General features: G+C 55.1%; 2 protein-coding genes across 5 annotated transcripts in view; one reads left to right on the plus strand and one right to left on the minus strand.

Moving 5' to 3' along the window:
• Window positions 1-489: 489 nt before the first annotated feature.
• On the minus strand, window positions 490-6298 carry SPCS1 (signal peptidase complex subunit 1). The gene is made up of 4 exons (XM_069206069.1): window positions 6149-6298; window positions 1597-1656; window positions 1426-1512; window positions 490-761 (listed from the first exon to the last, which is right to left on the minus strand). Exons 1-4 carry the CDS (start codon window positions 6182-6184, stop codon window positions 642-644), a joined length of 303 nt encoding a protein of 100 aa, XP_069062170.1. The 5' UTR covers window positions 6185-6298; the 3' UTR covers window positions 490-641.
• A 262-nt stretch (window positions 6299-6560) lies between these two features.
• GLT8D1 (glycosyltransferase 8 domain containing 1) overlaps window positions 6561-19612 on the plus strand; it is a 142374-nt gene continuing 129322 nt past the window's right edge. The window contains exons 1-3 of one of the 4 annotated variants that reach the window (XM_069206066.1): window positions 6561-6715; window positions 6811-7289; window positions 10352-10412. In XM_069206066.1, the coding sequence (XP_069062167.1) occupies window positions 10397-10412 (16 nt within the window). In that variant the 5' untranslated portion in view covers window positions 6561-6715; window positions 6811-7289; window positions 10352-10396. Of the gene's footprint in view, window positions 6716-6810; window positions 7290-7369; window positions 7527-10351; window positions 10413-19612 lie in introns of those variants that run through there. The other 3 variants (XM_069206065.1, XM_069206067.1, XM_069206068.1) reach the window with 3 other exon arrangements.

Genomic DNA, 19612 nt, shown 5'->3' on the forward strand with positions numbered 1-19612 from the left:
AAAAACAAACTCAGAATACAGAAAAGAATATGGATGTAGCCGTTTCTGAAGACGGAATCCTTGTCTAGAGTCACATGCTGTGCATTATTCCGCCGTGTGGTGGGAGGTACACAAATATTAAGAACGATCAACGTCAGGCCCCAGCTCCATGTCTAGTTCAGGCATTACTGCTGCACCCAGAGCAATCGAGCTGCTTTAAGACCCCCCCCCCCCCAAGAGGTCTACAGAGCTGCCAACTGGAGCACAAAGCAGTGACATTGTTAGTGCTGCAAAGACTGAACAGCGACTGTCACAAAGCAAAACACAAGTAATATCAGTTTTCCTCTTGTGGCCAAACACTCACAGGCGGGCCTTGCCCCCATTCGAACAATGCGGCCCCGATATTCTATATTAAAATGCAAATAATAAAATAAAATAGGCTGGATTCACTCTACAGCCAGCCCCGGCCCCGTCACTACCTTTCCTGCCAGGTACAAAGCAAACAAAACATGCGGCTCAACAACATTTTAATGTAAACATTTCAGATACAAAATGCAGAGACCCCCAGTGCCCACCAGTGCCAGTGGGTGAATCTCTGCCCGAACAGTGGCCACCGGGTTCTCCTACCAACACAGGAATGGCTACAGTTTGATAGAAATGGATTATTTGTGCTTCTTCGAAGGCTTTTTGTCCACGGATTTCCTCTCTTCCGCTCCCGAGTCTTGGGCCGGGAGCCACTTTAAGGGATGCCGCCGGTACATGGGCCACGGTGGAAGCGTCAGCTTATGAGAGAAGAAAAGACATGTAGTGTCAGATTGTTGAACAAAGCAGCACACCAGAGACGCCGCGGGGCAGGACCGTGCTCAGAGCCTTAGCAAGAACCAGAGATAACAGAACCAAGAGGTTCTGCTGCTAAAGACGGACAGGCAGCAGCGGGAGGTGGCCTTAGGCACGATACAAGTACGACACGGGCAGCCACGGTCCGAGGTATCACACACACACACTCAAAAGTATCTGATTTCAATGAGTCAAAGCTGTGTTTGTCTAAAGTATGGAATGATGTCCAGGTGGCAGTCCTGCAGATACCTGCGATTGGTACATTCCTTCAAAAAGGAACTGTGGCTGCCTTCTCCCCGATGGAATAAGTATCATGCTTAAAAGGCAGCGACTGATGAATTGAACATAAAACCCACCCTTCTAGCGAAGCAACAACCATTCAGAAGACGACTGTCCGGGATAAGCGTCAGAGATAAACCTTGCGTGTATGATTACAAGACTTACGATAGGACAATATTTAACCCTACAGCAAAAGTATTTTTTTTTTTAAACCCAGTTTACAGTATCAGGGAATAAACACCTTTATCATTGTGCTGGCGACAGAGGGGAGGACTCGCACAACTACATACAGCAAAAAGCTGTTAAAACAGATGGTATTGCTTGACTTACCAAACATGACAACGCAAATCCAGCCATCACTATGTATACAGTCCAGCCAAACTGCTCGATCATGTAACCATATACAAAGCCAATCACCTGCAGGGAAACAAAGACACCAAGGATTGGTATCAAGAACAAAAAGTCCAAAACTGCATAAAACAGAAGCACAAAGCCACTTACTGCTGAGACAATGATGATGCCCTGAAAAATCTGCTCTGCCAGTTTCTGGCCCTTGTAGTCCTGGGTGAAAAGAAACACATGGATGAAAAAGGTACTGGCCAAAAACATGCACCACCTTCTCATACGTCTTCGCCCCCCCATCACTCCTGCTCCCTCCATCACTCCAGCCCTTCGCCCCCCCACCCCTCCTGCTCCGTCCATCACCCCAGCCCTTCACCCCCATCACTCCTGCTCCCTCCATCACTCCAGCCCTTCGCCCCCCCCCCATCACTCCTGCTCCCTCCATCACTGCACCCCTTCACCCCCCATCCCTTCACCCTCCATCACTCCAGCCCTTCGCCCCCCATCACTCCAGCCCTTCGCCCCCCATCACTCCAGCCCTTCGCCCCCCATCACTCCAGCCCTTCGCCCCCCATCACTCCAGCCCTTCGCCCCCCATCACTCCAGCCCTTCGCCCCCCATCACTCCAGCCCTTCGCCCCCCATCACTCCTGCTCCCTCCATCACTCCAGCCCTTCGCTCCCCATCACTCCTGCTCCCTCCATCACTCCAGCCCTTCGCCCCATCCCTCACTCCAGCCCTTCGCCCCCATCCCTCCTGCTCCCTCCATCACTCCAGCCCTTCGCTCCCCATCACTCCTGCTCCCTCCATCACTCCAGCCCTTCGCCCCCATCACTCCTGCTCCCTCCATCACTCCAGCCCTTCGCCCCATCCCTCCTGCTCCGTCCATCACTCCAGCCCTTCGCTCCCCATCACTCCTGCTCCCTCCATCACTCCAGCCCTTCGCTCCCCATCACTCCTGCTCCCTCCATCACTCCAGCCCTTCGCCCCATCCCTCCTGCTCCCTCCATCACTCCAGCCCTTCGCCCCCATCCCTCCTGCTCCCTCCATCACTCCAGCCCTTCGCCCCCCCATCCCTCCTGCTCCCTCCATCACTCCAGCCCTTCGCCCCCATCCCTCCTGCTCCCTCCATCACTCCAGCCCTTCGCCCCCCCATCCCTCCTGCTCCCTCCATCACTCCAGCCCTTCGCCCCCATCCCTCCTGCTCCCTCCATCACTCCAGCCCTTCGCCCCCCCATCCCTCCTGCTCCCTCCATCACTCCAGCCCTTCGCCCCCCCATCCCTCCTGCTCCCTCCATCACTCCAGCCCTTCGCCCCCCCATCCCTCCTGCTCCCTCCATCACTCCAGCCCTTCGCCCCCCCATCCCTCCTGCTCCCTCCATCACTCCAGCCCTTCCCCCCTCATCACTCCTGCTCCCTCCATCACTCCAGCCCTTCGCCCCCCCATCACTCCTGCTCCCTCCATCACTCCAGCCCTTCGCCCCCCCCATCACTCCTGCTCCCTCCATCACTCCAGCCCTCCGCCCCCCATCACTCCTGCTCCCTCCATCACTCCAGCCCTTCGCCCCCCATCACTCCTGCTCCCTCCATCACTCCAGCCCTCCGCCCCCCATCACTCCTGCTCCCTCCATCACTCCAGCCCTTCGCCCCCCATCACTCCTGCTCCCTCCATCACTCCAGCCCTTCGCCCCCCATCACTCCTGCTCCCTCCATCACTCCAGCCCTTCGCCCCCATCACTCCTGCTCCCTCCATCACTCCAGCCCTTCGCCCCCCATCACTCCTGCTCCCTCCATCACTCCAGCCCTTCCCCCCCCATCACTCCTGCTCCCTCCATCACTCCAGCCCTTCGCCCCCCATCACTCCTGCTCCCTCCATCACTCCAGCCCTTCGCCCCCATCACTCCTGCTCCGTCCATCACTCCAGCCCTTCGCCCCCATCACTCCTGCTCCCTCCATCACTCCAGCCCTTCGCCCCCCATCACTCCTGCTCCCTCCATCACTCCAGCCCTTCCCCCCATCACTCCTGCTCCCTCCATCACTCCAGCCCTTCCCCCCCATCCCTCCTGCTCCCTCCATCACTCCAGCCCTTCGCCCCCCATCACTCCTGCTCCGTCCATCACTCCAGCCCTTCGCCCCCATCACTCCTGCTCCGTCCATCACTCCAGCCCTTCGCCCCCATCACTCCTGCTCCCTCCATCACTCCAGCCCTTCGCCCCCCATCACTCCTGCTCCCTCCATCACTTCGCCCCCATCACTCCTGCTCCCTCCATCACTCCAGCCCTTCGCCCCCATCACTCCTGCTCCCTCCATCACTCCAGCCCTTCGCCCCCCATCACTCCTGCTCCCTCCATCACTCCAGCCCTTCCCCCCCATCACTCCTGCTCCCTCCATCACTCCAGCCCTTCCCCCCCCATCCCTCCTGCTCCCTCCATCACTCCAGCCCTTCGCCCCCATCACTCCTGCTCCCTCCATCACTCCAGCCCTTCGCCCCCATCACTCCTGCTCCGTCCATCACTCCAGCCCTTCGCCCCCATCACTCCTGCTCCGTCCATCACTCCAGCCCTTCGCCCCCATCACTCCTGCTCCCTCCATCACTCCAGCCCTTCCCCCCATCACTCCTGCTCCCTCCATCACTCCAGCCCTTCGCCCCCCATCACTCCTGCTCCCTCCTGCTCCCTCCATCACTCCAGCCCTTCCCCCCCATCACTCCTGCTCCCTCCATCACTCCAGCTCCCTCCATCACTCCAGCCCTTCGCCCCCCATCACTCCTGCTCCCTCCATCACTCCAGCCCTTCCCCCCCCATCCCTCCTGCTCCCTCCATCACTCCAGCCCTTCCCCCCATCCCTCCTGCTCCCTCCATCACTCCAGCCCTTCCCCCCCATCCCTCCTGCTCCCTCCTGCTCCCTCCATCACTCCAGCCCTTCGCCCCCCATCACTCCTGCTCCCTCCATCACTCCAGCCCTTCCCCCCCATCACTCCTGCTCCCTCCATCACTCCAGCCCTTCGCCCCCATCACTCCTGCTCCCTCCATCACTCCAGCCCTTCCCCCCCCATCACTCCTGCTCCCTCCATCACTCCAGCCCTTCGCCCCCCATCACTCCTGCTCCCTCCATCACTCCAGCCCTTCGCCCCCATCACTCCTGCTCCCTCCATCACTCCAGCCCTTCGCCCCCCCATCCCTCCTGCTCCCTCCATCACTCCAGCCCTTCGCCCCCCCATCCCTCCTGCTCCCTCCATCACTCCAGCCCTTCGCCCCCCCATCACTCCTGCTCCCTCCATCACTCCAGCCCTTCGCCCCCCATCACTCCTGCTCCCTCCATCACTCCAGCCCTCCGCCCCCCCATCACTCCTGCTCCCTCCATCACTCCAGCCCTTCGCCCCATCACTCCTGCTCCGTCCATCACTCCAGCCCTTCGCCCCATCACTCCTGCTCCGTCCATCACTCCAGCCCTTCCCCCCCATCACTCCTGCTCCCTCCATCACTCCAGCCCTCCCCCCCCATCACTCCTGCTCCCTCCATCACTCCAGCCCTTCGCCCCCCATCACTCCTGCTCCCTCCATCACTCCAGCCCTTCCCCCCCATCCCTCCTGCTCCCTCCATCACTCCAGCCCTTCCCCCCCATCCCTCCTGCTCCCTCCATCACTCCAGCCCTTCGCCCCCCATCACTCCTGCTCCCTCCATCACTCCAGCCCTTCCCCCCCCATCACTCCTGCTCCCTCCATCACTCCAGCCCTTCCCCCCCATCCCTCCTGCTCCCTCCATCACTCCAGCCCTTCCCCCCCATCCCTCCTGCTCCCTCCTGCTCCCTCCATCACTCCAGCCCTTCGCCCCCCATCCCTCCTGCTCCCTCCATCACTCCAGCCCTTCGCCCCCCCATCACTCCTGCTCCCTCCATCACTCCAGCCCTTCGCCCCCCATCACTCCTGCTCCCTCCATCACTCCAGCCCTCCGCCCCCCCATCACTCCTGCTCCCTCCATCACTCCAGCTCCGTCCATCACTCCAGCCCTTCGCCCCATCACTCCTGCTCCGTCCATCACTCCAGCCCTTCCCCCCCATCACTCCTGCTCCCTCCATCACTCCAGCCCTCCCCCCCCATCACTCCTGCTCCCTCCATCACTCCAGCCCTTCGCCCCCCATCACTCCTGCTCCCTCCATCACTCCAGCCCTTCCCCCCCATCCCTCCTGCTCCCTCCATCACTCCAGCCCTTCCCCCCCATCCCTCCTGCTCCCTCCTGCTCCCTCCATCACTCCAGCCCTTCGCCCCCCATCACTCCTGCTCCCTCCATCACTCCAGCCCTTCCCCCCCCATCACTCCTGCTCCCTCCATCACTCCAGCCCTTCCCCCCATCCCTCCTGCTCCCTCCTGCTCCCTCCATCACTCCAGCCCTTCGCCCCCCATCACTCCTGCTCCCTCCATCACTCCAGCCCTTCGCCCCCCATCACTCCTGCTCCCTCCATCACTCCAGGCCTTCGCCCCCCATCACTCCTGCTCCGTCCATCACTCCAGCCCTTCGCCCCCCATCACTCCTGCTCCCTCCATCACTCCAGCCCTCCGCCCCCCATCACTCCTGCTCCCTCCATCACTCCAGCCCTTCGCCCCCCATCCCTCCTGCTCCCTCCATCACTTCGCCCCATCACTCCTGCTCCCTCCATCACTCCAGCCCCCAGGAGTGCCCGAGAGTGACTCCAGCCCGCCCCCCCGGACCCACCATCTGCGTGGGGAGGGCGCCCAGCAGCCCCCTCATGGTCGCGTCTCCTCCGCTGTCACCGGCGCTACTCTAGAGCTACGTACACCTAGCGCAGCCGGAAGTAAATACACGTCCCGCGACAACTTCCGGCGGGGGCGGCGCCATCTTGGAACGGGTCCCGTTGGTACAAGGACCAGGCGCTCCGGTCTGAAGCTCTATACACAGCGGCCCGGCGCAGGCTGTCGGTGGGACCGACCAGTGAAGCCTTCTGCCATCGGGGGAGGTTTTCGGCCTCAGGACTCGAGCGCTGCTCTCTGTAGTAGACTCTAAAGTCACAAGCGCGAATGTCTCCGTCCCCTTCACCGGTGCACAACCTGCTCCAACATGGCCGCCAGGTCCATGCTGATGGGTACTGCGCATGCGCGGAGTCCTGGCACATTCACAGTCTGCGGGAGAGAGCGGAGCCAGGCGCGGGGCGGACGCGGCGGCCATGATGGATCGGTACCGGGCCCAGAGCAAGGACCTCTGGAGGACCCCGTGCACCGGCCCCGCAGAAGTGTGCTGCGGTGAAGTGTGCCGCATGCGAAGGTTAATAACCAGGCACAGACAGAGGAGCTTCATGTTATAATCCAACCCCTCCCCTCTCCGAATATTGGCCTTAAATTCCTGTACTCTCATTTCAGGCATTGCCCTGGACACCTCGTTCCCCCTGCTCTGCCTGCTGTGTTGGCATTTGGAAGAAGCAGTCAAAGACCAGCAGTGGAGGAGCAGTGAGAGAGCAGTGTGAGAGCTGTGCAGGCACTGGAGGAGCAGTGAGAGAACTGTGCAACCACCACAGGAGCAGGGTGAGAGCTGTGCAGGCACTGCAGGAGCAGTGTGAGAGCTGTGCAACCACTGGAGGAGCAGTGTGAGAGCTGTGCAGGCACTACAGGAGCAGTGTGAGAGCTGTGCAGGCACTGCAGGAGCAGTGTGGGAGCTGTGCAGGCACTGGAGGAGCAGTGTGAGAGCTGTGCAGGCACTGCAGGAGCAGTGTGAGAGCTGTGCAGGCACTGCAGGAGCAGTGTGAGAGCTGTGCAGGCACTGCAGGAGCAGTGTGAGAGCTGTGCAGGCACTGGAGGAGCAGTGTGAGAGCTGTGCAGGCACTGGAGGAGCAGTGTGAGAGGTGTGCAACCACTGGAGGAGCAGTGTGAGAGGTGTGTAACCACTACAGGAGCAGTGTGAGAGCTGTGCAGGCACTGCAGGAGCAGTGTGAGAGGTGCAGGAGCAGTGTGAGAGCTGTGCAGGCACTGGAGGAGCAGTGTGAGAGCTGTGCAGGCACTGGAGGAGCAGTGTGAGAGGTGTGTAACCACTACAGGAGCAGTGTGAGAGCTGTGCAGGCACTGCAGGAGCAGTGTGAGAGGTGCAGGAGCAGTGTGAGAGCTGTGCAGGCACTTGAGGAGCAGTGTGAGAGCTGCAGGAGCAGTGTGAGAGCTGCGCAGGCACTGGAGGAGCAGGGTGAGAGCTACAGACCCTGGAGGAGCAGTGTGAGAGCTGTGCAGGCACTGGAGGAGCAGTGTGAGAGCTGTGCAACCACTGGAGGAGCAGTGTGAGAGCTGCAGGAGCAGTGAGAGAGCTGTGCACGTACTGGAGGAGCAGTGCGAGAGATGTGCCGGCATTGTAGGAGCAGTGTCAGTGCTGCAGACCCTGAAGAAGCAGTTTCAGGGCTGTGCAGGCCCTGGAGGAACAGTGTGAGAGTTGCAGCCACCGGACTAGTAGCTTGAGAGCTGCAGCCACTGGAGAAGCAGTGTGAGAGCTGCACCTACAGGAGGAGGCAGGGTGAGCTGCGCCTACTGGAGGAGGCAGGGGTGAGCTGCACCTACAGGAGGCGGCGGGGGTGAGCTGCACCTACAGGAGGCGGCGGGGTGAGCTGCACCTACAGGAGGTGGCAGGAGTGAGTTGCACCTGCAGGAGGAGGCAGGGGTGAGCTGCACCTACAGGAGGCGGCGGGGGTGAGCTGCACCTACAGGAGGAGGCGGGGTGAGCTGCATCTACAGTAGGAGGCAAGGGTGAGCTGCACCTACAGGAGGAGGCAGGGGTGAGCTGCACCTACAGGAGGAGGCAGGGGTGAGCTGCACCTACAGGAGGCGGCGGGGGTGAGCTGCACCTACAGGAGGCGGCGGGGGTGAGCTGCATCTACAGTAGGAGGCAAGGGTGAGCTGCACCTGCAAGAGGAGACAGGGATGAGCTGCACCTACAGGAGGAGGCAGGGGTGAGCTGCACCTACAGGAGGAGACAGGGATGAGCTGCACCTACAGGTGGAGGCAGGGGTGAGCTGCACCTACAGGAGGAGGCGAGCGCGAGCTGCACCCACAGGAGGAGGCAGGGGTGAGCTGCACCTACAGGAGGTGGCGGGGGTGAGCTGCACCTACAGGAGGCGGCGGGGTGAGCTGCACCTACAGGAGGCGGCGGGGGTGAGCTGCACCTACAGGAGGCGGCGGGGGTGAGCTGCACCTACAGGAGGCGGCGGGGTGAGCTGCACCTACAGGAGGCGGCGGGGGTGAGCTGCACCTACAGGAGGCGGCGGGGGTGAGCTGCACCTACAGGAGGCGGCGGGGGTGAGCTGCACCTACAGGAGGAGGCGGGCGCGAGCTGCACCCACTGGAGGAGGCAGGGGTGAGTTGCACCTGCAGGAGGAGTCAGGGGTGAGCGCATCCTACAGGAGGTGGCAGGGGTGAGTTGCACCTACAGGAGGCGGCGGGGTGAGCTGCACCTACAGGAGGCGGCGGGGTGAGCTGCACCTATAGGAGGCGGCGGGGTGAGCTGCACCTATAGGAGGCGGCGGGGTGAGCTGCACCCACAGGAGGAGGCGGGGGTGAGCTGCACCTGCAGGAGGAGTCAGGGGGAGCTACACCCACTGGAGGAGGCAGGGGTGAGCTGCACCTGCAGGAGGAGGCAGGGGTGAGCTGCACCCACAGGAGGAGGCGGGCGCGAGCTGCACCCACAGAAGGAGGCAGGGGTGAGCTGCACCTACAGGAGGCGGCGGGGGTGAGCTGCACCTACAGGAGGCGGCGGGGTGAGCTGCACCTACAGGAGGCGGCGGGGGTGAGCTGCACCTACAGGAGGCGGCGGGGGTGAGCTGCACCTACAGGAGGCGGCGGGGTGAGCTGCACCTATAGGAGGCGGCGGGGTGAGCTGCACCTACAGGAGGCGGCGGGGGTGAGCTGCACCTACAGGAGGAGGTGGGCGCGAGCTGCACCCACTGGAGGAGGCAGGGGTGAGTTGCACCTGCAGGAGGAGTCAGGGGTGAGCTCATCCTACAGGAGGTGGCAGGGGTGAGTTGCACCTACAGGAGGCGGCGGGGGTGAGCTGCACCTACAGGAGGCGGCGGGGGTGAGCTGCACCTACAGGAGGAGGCGGGAGTGAGCTGCACCCACAGGAGGAGGCGGGGTGAGCTCATCCTATAGGAGGAGGTTGCATATACTGCAAGGTTCTGATGGCGCTGAAGGCACACTCACAAGTGTGTTAGGGCTTACTTAGTTACCTGTACAGGATGCTGGGTCCTACCATGGCATAAACACTTCCGGGTGCAGCACCCACCAAGGTGCCTGGGCATCCAGCAGCTGGTCTGTGTTGGTCCCTTCCTGTAGCCTTGTATGCTGGTGCTGGATTGGTTTGAGCTGATGCAGGTCAGGCACCTGGGTATGCTGGTGCTGGACAGGCCTGGTCGGTCACCACCCAGGAGCCTTGGCATGTCGGGCTCAGTGCTTGGTGAGTCTTTTGTTTTCTCTTTCAGGAGTTGGGAATGCATGGGCAGATACCTTGCTCGTCTGGCTCAGTCCTTTGTATAGTAGTGTTCGCATGAGAGGGTGAGTCTGGGAGCCTAAGCCTGCAGGGGCAGCTGCTGAGCTGGTCTGTCTGCTCCCTGGGGCTGTTGCTGGGCTGCTGTGGCTTGCTTCCTGAACAACTCATTTATTCACTTCTTCTTTCCTTGGTTAACACATTGGCTTAGGTGTATGAAGCTTACAACATGTATGATGTGTATCGAATGTTTAGTGACTAACAGATACAGATGTTTTGTCAGTGAGGGGCAGGTGGAAGCCGAACAAGATCTTGTCTTGAGACTGGCTCGTGCCCTCCTTGACCTACTGCCCTTTGTTGGACAACTAGATGGACGTAACAACTCAGTCACTCTAAAACCCATTACTTTTGCAATTTGTAATTTCTATTTTATCTCTTACTTTTTAGAGGCTGCTCGAGTAACACAGTTCTCTGACTTGGCGCTGCGGAAACATGACATTTCGAAAAGGTAACACATATAATGGGCCCTTTCGCAATCCTCTTTTGCCACAGATGGTCACAAGGAGTGGATGTGTTCTCCTATTCGTGGTTCTCCTGTTCGTGGTTCTCCTGTTCGTGGCTCTCCTGTTCGTGGCTCTCCTGTTCGTGGCTCTCCTATTCGTGGGTCTCCTGTTCGTGGGTCTCCTGTTCGTGGGTCTCCTGTTCGTGGGTCTCCTGTTCCTGGGTCTCCTGTTCCTGGGTCTCCTGTTCCTGGGTCTCCTGTTCCTGGTTCTCCTGTTCGTGGTTCTCTTGTTCGTGGGTCTCCTATGGGTCTCCTATTCGTGGTTCTTCTGTTCGTGGGTCTCCTATGGGTCTCCTGTTCGTGGGTCTCCTGTTCCTGGTTCTCCTGTTCATGGGTCTCCTGTTCGTGGGTCTCCTGTTCCTGGGTCTCCTGTTCCTGGGTCTCCTGTTCCTGGGTCTCCTGTTCCTGGGTCTCCTGTTCCTGGTTCTCCTGTTCGTGGTTCTCTTGTTCGTGGGTCTCCTATGGGTCTCCTATTCGTGGGTCTCCTATTCGTGGTTCACCTATTCGTGGGTCTCCTATTCGTGGTTCTCCTATTCGTGGTTCTTCTGTTCGTGGTTCTCCTATGGGTCTCCTATTCGTGGGTCTCCTATTCATGGTTCTCCTATTCGTGGGTCTCCTATTCGTGGTTCTCCTATTCGTGGTTCTCCTGTTTGTGGGTCTCCTATTCGTGGTTCTCCTGTTCGTGGTTCTCCTGTTCGTGGTTCTCCTATTCGTGGGTCTCCTATTCGTGGTTCTCCTGTTCGTGGTTCTCCTGTTCGTGGTTCTCCTGTTCGTGGTTCTCCTATTCGTGGTTCTTCTGTTCGTGGGTCTCCTATGGGTCTCCTGTTCGTGGGTCTCCTGTTCCTGGTTCTCCTGTTCGTGGTTCTCTTGTTCGTGGTTCTCCTATTCGTGGTTCTCCTGGTCGTGGTTCTCCTGGTCGTGGTTCTCCTGGTCGTGGTTCTCCTGGTCGTGGTTCTCCTGTTCGTGGTTCTCCTATTCGTGGTTCTCCTATTCGTGGTTCTCCTGTTCGTGGTTCTCTTCTGGCAGCCTCCGCGGTGAGGGTCAGTCGGACTGGGTGGATAGGATCTGCCTTCTTGGTAAACTGCGTCCTAAGGCTGCTTACGTTCTCCTTGGGGCGTATCCCAATCTTTGTTGCTGGTCCTAAGATGCTGGAGCTCGTTTGGAAATGTTGAAGTAGATTTACCAGTTTTGTGTCTGTAAGTGTGGGCTTTACCCAGTGAAGTGTGGATCTGGCCTGTTACATGGAGGGGAGAATGAAATAAAGGCTAAATTACATATCACAGAACGTAAAAGCAACTTCCGCCACCAGTCTGACAATCTGGCGGCAGATGGTAAATTCATTGAATGCAAATTGATGCCCACACTTCCATATGGGGCATTTATCTACTTAAACTGTATAACAAGCTGGTTTGGGTGGGCCCAGTGTCAATGCTATAGGCGTCTCTTCAAGAGACTGGCCTGTACAGTACACGCCCGATCCGCCTGGAGTTTAATCTGCCCCTTCAAACGCTGTCCTAACACCAGCTTTCTTTCTTTGTGCCCCAAGCTTGCCATGACTGAGCAGGGATCACTGAAAGCCTCTTGTGGGACATTAGCCAAGAGCCAAAGTGACATCTCTGTCCGCCCCTCCACGCGGCGGGGATCTGCTTGTCGCTTGAGACCTTCTGCAGGACTTGCTGCCCCCCAGAAGTCTCTCAAAGCTGTTGATGAAGGAAGCAAGGCTCTCAGCCCAAGAGAATATAAACCCTAACCACTTCAGAAAGATTGCTGACTTAAAAACTGCTCCATATCAACCAGTGTCACTTCCAGCAAATTTATCACTTCTAAGAAATCCTAACCCCAAGCTTCAGCTGTTGCTCTCGCGGTTCGGCCTAATGCCACTTATCTGGTGTAAGTTTGGTCGCCTGACCGGTACCCAGGACACTTCATGCGGGGGCTGTGGTCCTTCATATTCTATGCCTGGGTCTCTGTCTCTGCTTAGACCCTGTCCTCTCTCACCAGTTTCCATACAATCGAACGTCAGGACTGAGAGGGGACTCATGCCAATTAACTGCACAATGTATAACGTTTCTGGAGATGGCTTCATCAGTGCTTAAAAACACAACATCTGCAGCGCAAAGCTCAAAGTCCAAGCCTGCATCTCTGAGCATCACATGTTGGCCCTGTTTGCCCTTCCCTTGACTTTGAGTGGAACTCGCACTTATTGGTAGCAGAACTTCTTGCATTTTTGTCCTCGGTCAATGAAGGGTGAGGGGCTGCTTCTTTTATTATTTTATGGAAGGGATTGGTTTGCACTCACACTTATTTTAATTCTTTACCGGTATTGGTGACAGTTAAGCTGTATGTGGCCTCTGGACTGCTGCTAGCATGAGTAGCTGTTTCCACTGCGGTTTTTAACCCCCAGGCAATGTGTATCCTCCTCTGAAAGGAGCCTTTTTAGGGTTTGGGATATTTCACATTTGTGTCGTGTTCTCGTTAGTATTTCGTGCTTTTATATTTCTTATGTTTGCTGCGATTTCAAGTAATTGCACAGCAGAATAAAGTTTGACTTCAATCACTCACCACTCTAGCAGGTCCCTGACAGCGGGTCACTTCAATAAATTCAATCACAACATTTCACAACTCAAATTTCAAATGATTGAACATATAAAGAATAATCCTGAATGTGATATTTGAAACAGACCGCTACAGCGAGGACGGTACTGGATTAAGATTGGGCATCTTCATCTAAAGGGCCTTCTGTGATCGAGTAGAGATGCTGTGCTTCCCTGGAAGATGGATAACACTTAGATGTACAGGGCAAATTTATGTCTGAATCCAGGAAAACAGATAAAAACACTCATAGAGCATGTCACTACAGCACTAACTTGTCAGTATAGGTTTCTTAACATGACTGCTGTTTATTCATTTTTTCATGTACACTGAGACATGTAAGCGTATATTTTAGATGTCTGACGTGAATCGAGGCCATAATCTATTTTTTCCATTTTATTTTCCAGCGCCAAACTTGCTTTGCGCTGAAAAATCACATAAAAGTAATGCAGAGCGGCGCATAGCTCTGCTTTGCATTACTTGGCACCAAGGGGGCCTTTCTTAGCTGGTTGTAGGAAGTTGGCTCTGTATGTGCTATTTCAAAGTAAGGAATAGCATGCACAGAGTCCAAGGGTTCCCCTTAGAGGTAAAATAGTGGTAAAAATAGATAATACTAATGCTCTATTTTGTGGTAGTGTGGTCGAGCAGTAGGCTTATCCAAGGAGTAGTGTTAAGCATTTGTTGTACATACACATAGACAATAAATGAGGTACACACACTCAGAGACAAATCCAGCCAATAGGTTTTTATATAGAAAAATATCTTTTCTTAGTTTATTTTAAGAACCACAGGTTCAAATTCTACATGTAATATCTCATTCGAAAGGTATTGCAGGTAAGTACTTTAGGAACTTCAAATCATCAAAATTGCATGTATACTTTTCAAGTTATTGACAAATAGCTGTTTTAAAAGTGGACACTTAGTGCAATTTTCACAGTTCCTAGGGGAGGTAAGTTTTGATTAGTTTTACCAGGTAAGTAAGACACTTACAGGGTTCAGTTCTTGGTCCAAGGTAGCCCACCGTTGGGGGTTCAGAGCAACCCCAAAGTCACCACACCAGCAGCTCAGGGCCGGTCAGGTGCAGAGTTCAAAGTGGTGCCCAAAACACATAGGCTAGAATGGAGAGAAGGGGGTGCCCCGGTTCCGGTCTGCTTGCAGGTAAGTACCCGCGTCTTCGGAGGGCAGACCAGGGGGGTTTTGTAGGGCACCGGGGGGGACACAAGCCCACACAGAAATTTCACCCTCAGCAGCGCGGGGGCGGCCGGGTGCAGTGTAGAAACCAGCGTCGGGTTCGCAATGTTAGTCTATGAGAGATCTCGGGATCTCTTCAGCGCTGCAGGCAGGCAAGGGGGGGGTTCCTCGGGGAAACCTCCACTTGGGCAAGGGAGAGGGACTCCTGGGGGTCACTTCTCCAGTGAAAGTCCGGTCCTTCAGGTCCTGGGGGCTGCGGGTGCAGGGTCTCTCCCAGGCGTCGGGACTTTAGGTTCAAAGAGTCGCGGTCAGGGGAAGCCTCGGGATTCCCTCTGCAGGCGGCGCTGTGGGGGCTCAGGGGGGACAGGTTTTGGTACTCACAGTATCAGAGTAGTCCTGGGGTCCCTCCTGAGGCGTCGGATCTCCACCAGCCGAGTCGGGGTCGCCGGGTGCAGTGTTGCAAGTCTCACGCTGCTTGCGGGGAGCTTGCAGGGTTCTTAACGCTGCTGGAAACAAAGTTGCAGCTTTTCTTGGAGCAGGTCCGCTGTCCTCGGGAGTTTCTTGTCTTTTCGAAGCAGGGGCAGTCCTCAGAGGATGTCGAGGTCGCTGGTCCCTTTGGAAGGCGTCGCTGGAGCAGGATCTTTGGAAGGCAGGAGACAGGCCGGTGAGTTTCTGGAGCCAAGGCAGTTGTCGTCTTCTGGTCTTCCGCTGCAGGGGTTTTCAGCTGGGCAGTCCTTCTTCTTGTAGTTGCAGGAATCTAACTTTCTAGGGTTCAGGGTAGCCCTTAAATACTAAATTTAAGGGCGTGTTTAGGTCTGGGGGGTTAGTAGCCAATGGCTACTAGCCCTGAGGGTGGGTACACCCTCTTTGTGCCTCCTCCCAAGGGGAGGGGGTCACAATCCTAACCCTATTGGGGGAATCCTCCATCTGCAAGATGGAGGATTTCTAAAAGTTAGAGTCACTTCAGCTCAGGACACCTTAGGGGCTGTCCTGACTGGCCAGTGACTCCTCCTTGTTTTTCTCATTATTTTCTCCGGCCTTGCCGCCAAAAGTGGGGCCTGGCCGGAGGGGGCGGGCAACTCCACTAGCTGGAGTGTCCTGCTGGGTTGGCACAAAGGAGGTGAGCCTTTGAGGCTCACCGCCAGGTGTGACAATTCCTGCCTGGGAGAGGTGTTAGCATCTCCACCCAGTGCAGGCTTTGTTACTGGCCTCAGAGTGACAAAGGCACTCTCCCCATGGGGCCAGCAACATGTCTCGGTTTGTGGCAGGCTGCTAAAACTAGTCAGCCTACACAGATAGTTGGTTAAGTTTCAGGGGGCACCTCTAAGGTGCCCTCTGTGGTGTATTTTTCAATAAAATGTACACTGGCATCAGTGTGCATTTATTGTGCTGAGAAGTTTGATACCAAACTTCCCAGTTTTCAGTGTAGCCATTATGGTGCTGTGGAGTTCGTGTTTGACAGACTCTCAGACCATATACTCTTATGGCTACCCTGCACTTACAATGTCTAAGGTTTTGTTTAGACACTGTAGGGGTACCATGCTCATGCACTGGTACCCTCACCCATGGTATAGTGCACCCTGCCTTAGGGCTGTAAGGCCTGCTAGAGGGGTGTCTTACCTATACTGCATAGGCAGTGAGAGGCTGGCATGGCACCCTGAGGGGAGTGCCATGTCGACTTACTCATTTTGTTCTCACTAGCACACACAGGCTTGTAAGCAGTGTGGCTGTGCTGAGTGAGGGGTCTCTAGGGTGGCATAATGCATGCTGCAGCCCTTAGAGACCTTCCCTGGCATCAGGGCCCTTGGTACCAGAGGTACCAGTTACAAGGGACTTATCTGGATGCCAGGGTGTGCCAATTGTGGGATCAATGGTACATTTTAGGTGAGAGAACACTGGTGCTGGGGCCTGGTTAGCAGGGTCCCAGCACACTTCTCAGTCAAGTCAGCATCAGTATCAGGCAAAAAGTGGGGGGTAACTGCAACAGGGAGCCATTTCTTTACACAAGCCCCCCCCAGCCCACAGGCCAGGAGACTCAGCCCAAGCTGGGAGAGTCTTCCTAGTCTGTCAGGCGAGGAAGAGTAGGAGAAATAGGCTGGTTAGTTGCAGGGCCTACTCTGCCTTACATCCTTCTGTTCAGGTCATTCCCTTTGGGGAACTGACCCACTTCCACAGTGATAGGACCTAGTCTGAATTGCCTCTTGTCTGCCTCTTCAATGTCTCCACCCATTCTTTCTATTTTGGTCTTAGAGGTATCCACCTCTGCTAACCTTATCTTGGCCAGGGTTACCCCTAGCTTACCCAGAGAGGTTACCCAGAGCTGGAGTAACCCCACCATGACCAATAGGGTCAGGGGGCCTAACTTGCTATTTGGCATGGGGTCAGACCACCATGCTAAGGATAGTGCAGCCATAAAGGCTAACACCCAGCAGAGGCCACTGACAGCTGTCAGTGCCCAGAACCACACCTTTAGCTCTTCACCTAAAAGGGAAGGGGCTAAGTTACAGGCTTCTTTGGGTTCAGGTTGCCTGTCTGCTGTATTAGAGTGGGGGGTTACCACATCTGGTAGTAAACACCCTTCTTCCACTCTTTCTTCTGTTAGCTGAGGAGCCACCCACTCAGGTTTAACAGTTGCCTGACTAGCCAGGACTTCTTGTGGGTCAGGTTGGACTTTATCAGGGCCATTTTTGGAGTTCTCCCCTACTGGAGCAAAATCTCCTTGGCTTGCTGTAACCTTGGCTAAAGGTTGTCCACCCTTCCTACTCTGTTTTCGTTTCTTCTTCTTCTGGGGCCTGCTTGCATTTACTGCAGAGGCAGGACTTCCAGAATCCTTGGGAGAGGACTGGCACTGGACCAGTTTCTCTCTTGGGCTCTGACTAACCTCTGGGTAGTCATTTCCAAGGAGACAATCAAGGGGGAGGTCTGTACTGACTACTACCCTTCTCCAGCTAAGAGTGCCACCCACTTCTATGGGCACTAAAGCCACAGGCCTCTTAGTGACCCTGTCTAGGCTAACTCTTACCCTGGCAGTCTCACCTGGGATGTACTGGTTTGAGAGCACCAGCCTGTCATGCACAATAGTGTGACTGGCACAAGTGTCTCTCAGGGCAGTGGTTGGGATTCCATTCACCAGTAGGTGGTGGAAGTGTCTACTTCCCTCTGGAATCTCCAACTCACCTGTTGGGCCCTGTTTCCAGTTGAAGGCTAGGAAGACCTCCTCATCTGAGGAGTCATCTCCCATGGCTACACTGGTTACCCCTGGAATTTTGTTCTGGGGTTTGTTTTTGGGACAAGAAGTGTCCTTGGTGTGGTGCCCAGACTGTTTACAGTTGTGGCACCATGCCTTAGTGGCATCCCAGTTCTTACCCTGGTACCCACCTTTGTTTTGGGTTGTGTCTTGGGGCCCACCCACCTGTTCTGGTTTTTGGGGGCCTACAGAGGACTCTTTTTCTTTGTTTCTAGGGTCACCCACTTTCTCCTGGGGAGTTTTTGTAACCCCTTTCTTTTGGTCACCCCCAGTGGAAGTTTTGGTTACCCTAGTCTTGACCCAGTGGTCTGCCTTCTTTCCCAATTCTTGGGGAGAAATTGGACCTAGGTCTACCAGATACTGATGCAACTTTTCATTGAAGCAGTTACTTAAAATGTGTTCTTTCATAAACAAATTATAAAGCCCAACATAGTCACACACTTCATTTCCAGTTAACCAACCATCTAGTGTTTTTACTGAGTAGTCTACAAAGTCAACCCAGGTCTGGCTCGAGGATTTTTGAGCCCCCCTGAATCTAATTCTATACTCCTCAGTGGAGAATCCAAAGCCCTCAATCAGGGTACCCTTCATGAGGTCATAAGATTCTGCATCTTTTCCAGAGAGTGTGAGGAGTCTATCCCTACACTTTCCAGTGAACATTTCCCAAAGGAGAGCACCCCAGTGAGATCTGTTTACTTTTCTGGTTACACAAGCCCTCTCAAAAGCTGTGAACCATTTGGTGATGTCATCACCATCTTCATATTTTGTTACAATCCCTTTGGGGATTTTTAGGATGTCAGGAGAATCTCTGACCCTATTTAAGTTGCTGCCACCATCGATGGGTCCTAGGCCCATCTCTTGTCTTTCCCTCTCTATGGCTAGGATCTGTCTTTCCAAAGCCAATCTTTTGGCCATCCTGGCTAACTGGATGTCCTCTTCACTGGGGCTATCCTCAGTGATTTCAGAGGTGTTGGTCTCTCCTGTGAGGGAACCAGCATCTCTGACTATTATTTTAGGAGTCAGGGTTTGAGGGACCCTGTTCTCCCTAGATAGGACTGGTAGGGGGGAATTGTCCTCCAAGTCACTATCCTCTTCCTCTGAGTTGCCACCCTCAGAGGGGTTGGCCTTTTCAAACTCTGCCAAAAGCTCCTGGAGCTGTATTTTGGTAGGTTTGGGGCCCATTGTTATTTTCTTTATTTTACAGAGTGACCTTAGCTCCCTCATCTTAAGATGGAGGTAAGGTGTGGTGTCGAGTTCCACCACAGTCACATCTGTGCTAGACATTTTGCTTCTAAAAGTTGGAATACTTTTTAAGAATCTACAACTGGTTCTAGAATCTAATTCAAACTTTTACAAACTTTTAAACTCTAAAAGAAATGCTAAACAGGATCTAACACAAGGCCCTAGCAGGTCTTTTAAGAATTTAGACAACTTTTCAAATTGCAAAAATCAATTTCTAATGACAATTTTGGAATTTGTCGTGTGATCAGGTATTGGCTGAGTAGTCCAGCAAATGCAAAGTCTTGTACCCCACCGCTGATCCACCAATGTAGGAAGTTGGCTCTGTATGTGCTATTTCAAAGTAAGGAATAGCATGCACAGAGTCCAAGGGTTCCCCTTAGAGGTAAAATAGTGGTAAAAATAGATAATACTAATGCTCTATTTTGTGGTAGTGTGGTCGAGCAGTAGGCTTATCCAAGGAGTAGTGTTAAGCATTTGTTGTACATACACATAGACAATAAATGAGGTACACACACTCAGAGACAAATCCAGCCAATAGGTTTTTATATAGAAAAATATCTTTTCTTAGTTTATTTTAAGAACCACAGGTTCAAATTCTACATGTAATATCTCATTCGAAAGGTATTGCAGGTAAGTACTTTAGGAACTTCAAATCATCAAAATTGCATGTATACTTTTCAAGTTATTGACAAATAGCTGTTTTAAAAGTGGACACTTAGTGCAATTTTCACAGTTCCTAGGGGAGGTAAGTTTTGATTAGTTTTACCAGGTAAGTAAGACACTTACAGGGTTCAGTTCTTGGTCCAAGGTAGCCCACCGTTGGGGGTTCAGAGCAACCCCAAAGTCACCACACCAGCAGCTCAGGGCCGGTCAG

This window comes from Pleurodeles waltl, chromosome 9, assembly GCF_031143425.1.
Source record: "Pleurodeles waltl isolate 20211129_DDA chromosome 9, aPleWal1.hap1.20221129, whole genome shotgun sequence".
Taxonomy (NCBI): domain Eukaryota; kingdom Metazoa; phylum Chordata; class Amphibia; order Caudata; family Salamandridae; genus Pleurodeles; species Pleurodeles waltl.

Bases quoted from the DNA above. Each gene is read 5' to 3' on its own strand.
- SPCS1 (XM_069206069.1), bottom strand. From the start codon at position 6,184: ATGAGGGGGCTGCTGGGCGCCCTCCCCACGCAGATG. The intron at 1,657-6,148 runs GTGGGTCCGGGG...CTTTTCACCCAG, and splicing joins GCGCCCTCCCCACGCAGATG to GACTACAAGGGCCAGAAACT. The intron at 762-1,425 runs GTAAGTCAAGCA...TTCTCTCATAAG, and splicing joins GATTTGCGTTGTCATGTTTG to CTGACGCTTCCACCGTGGCC.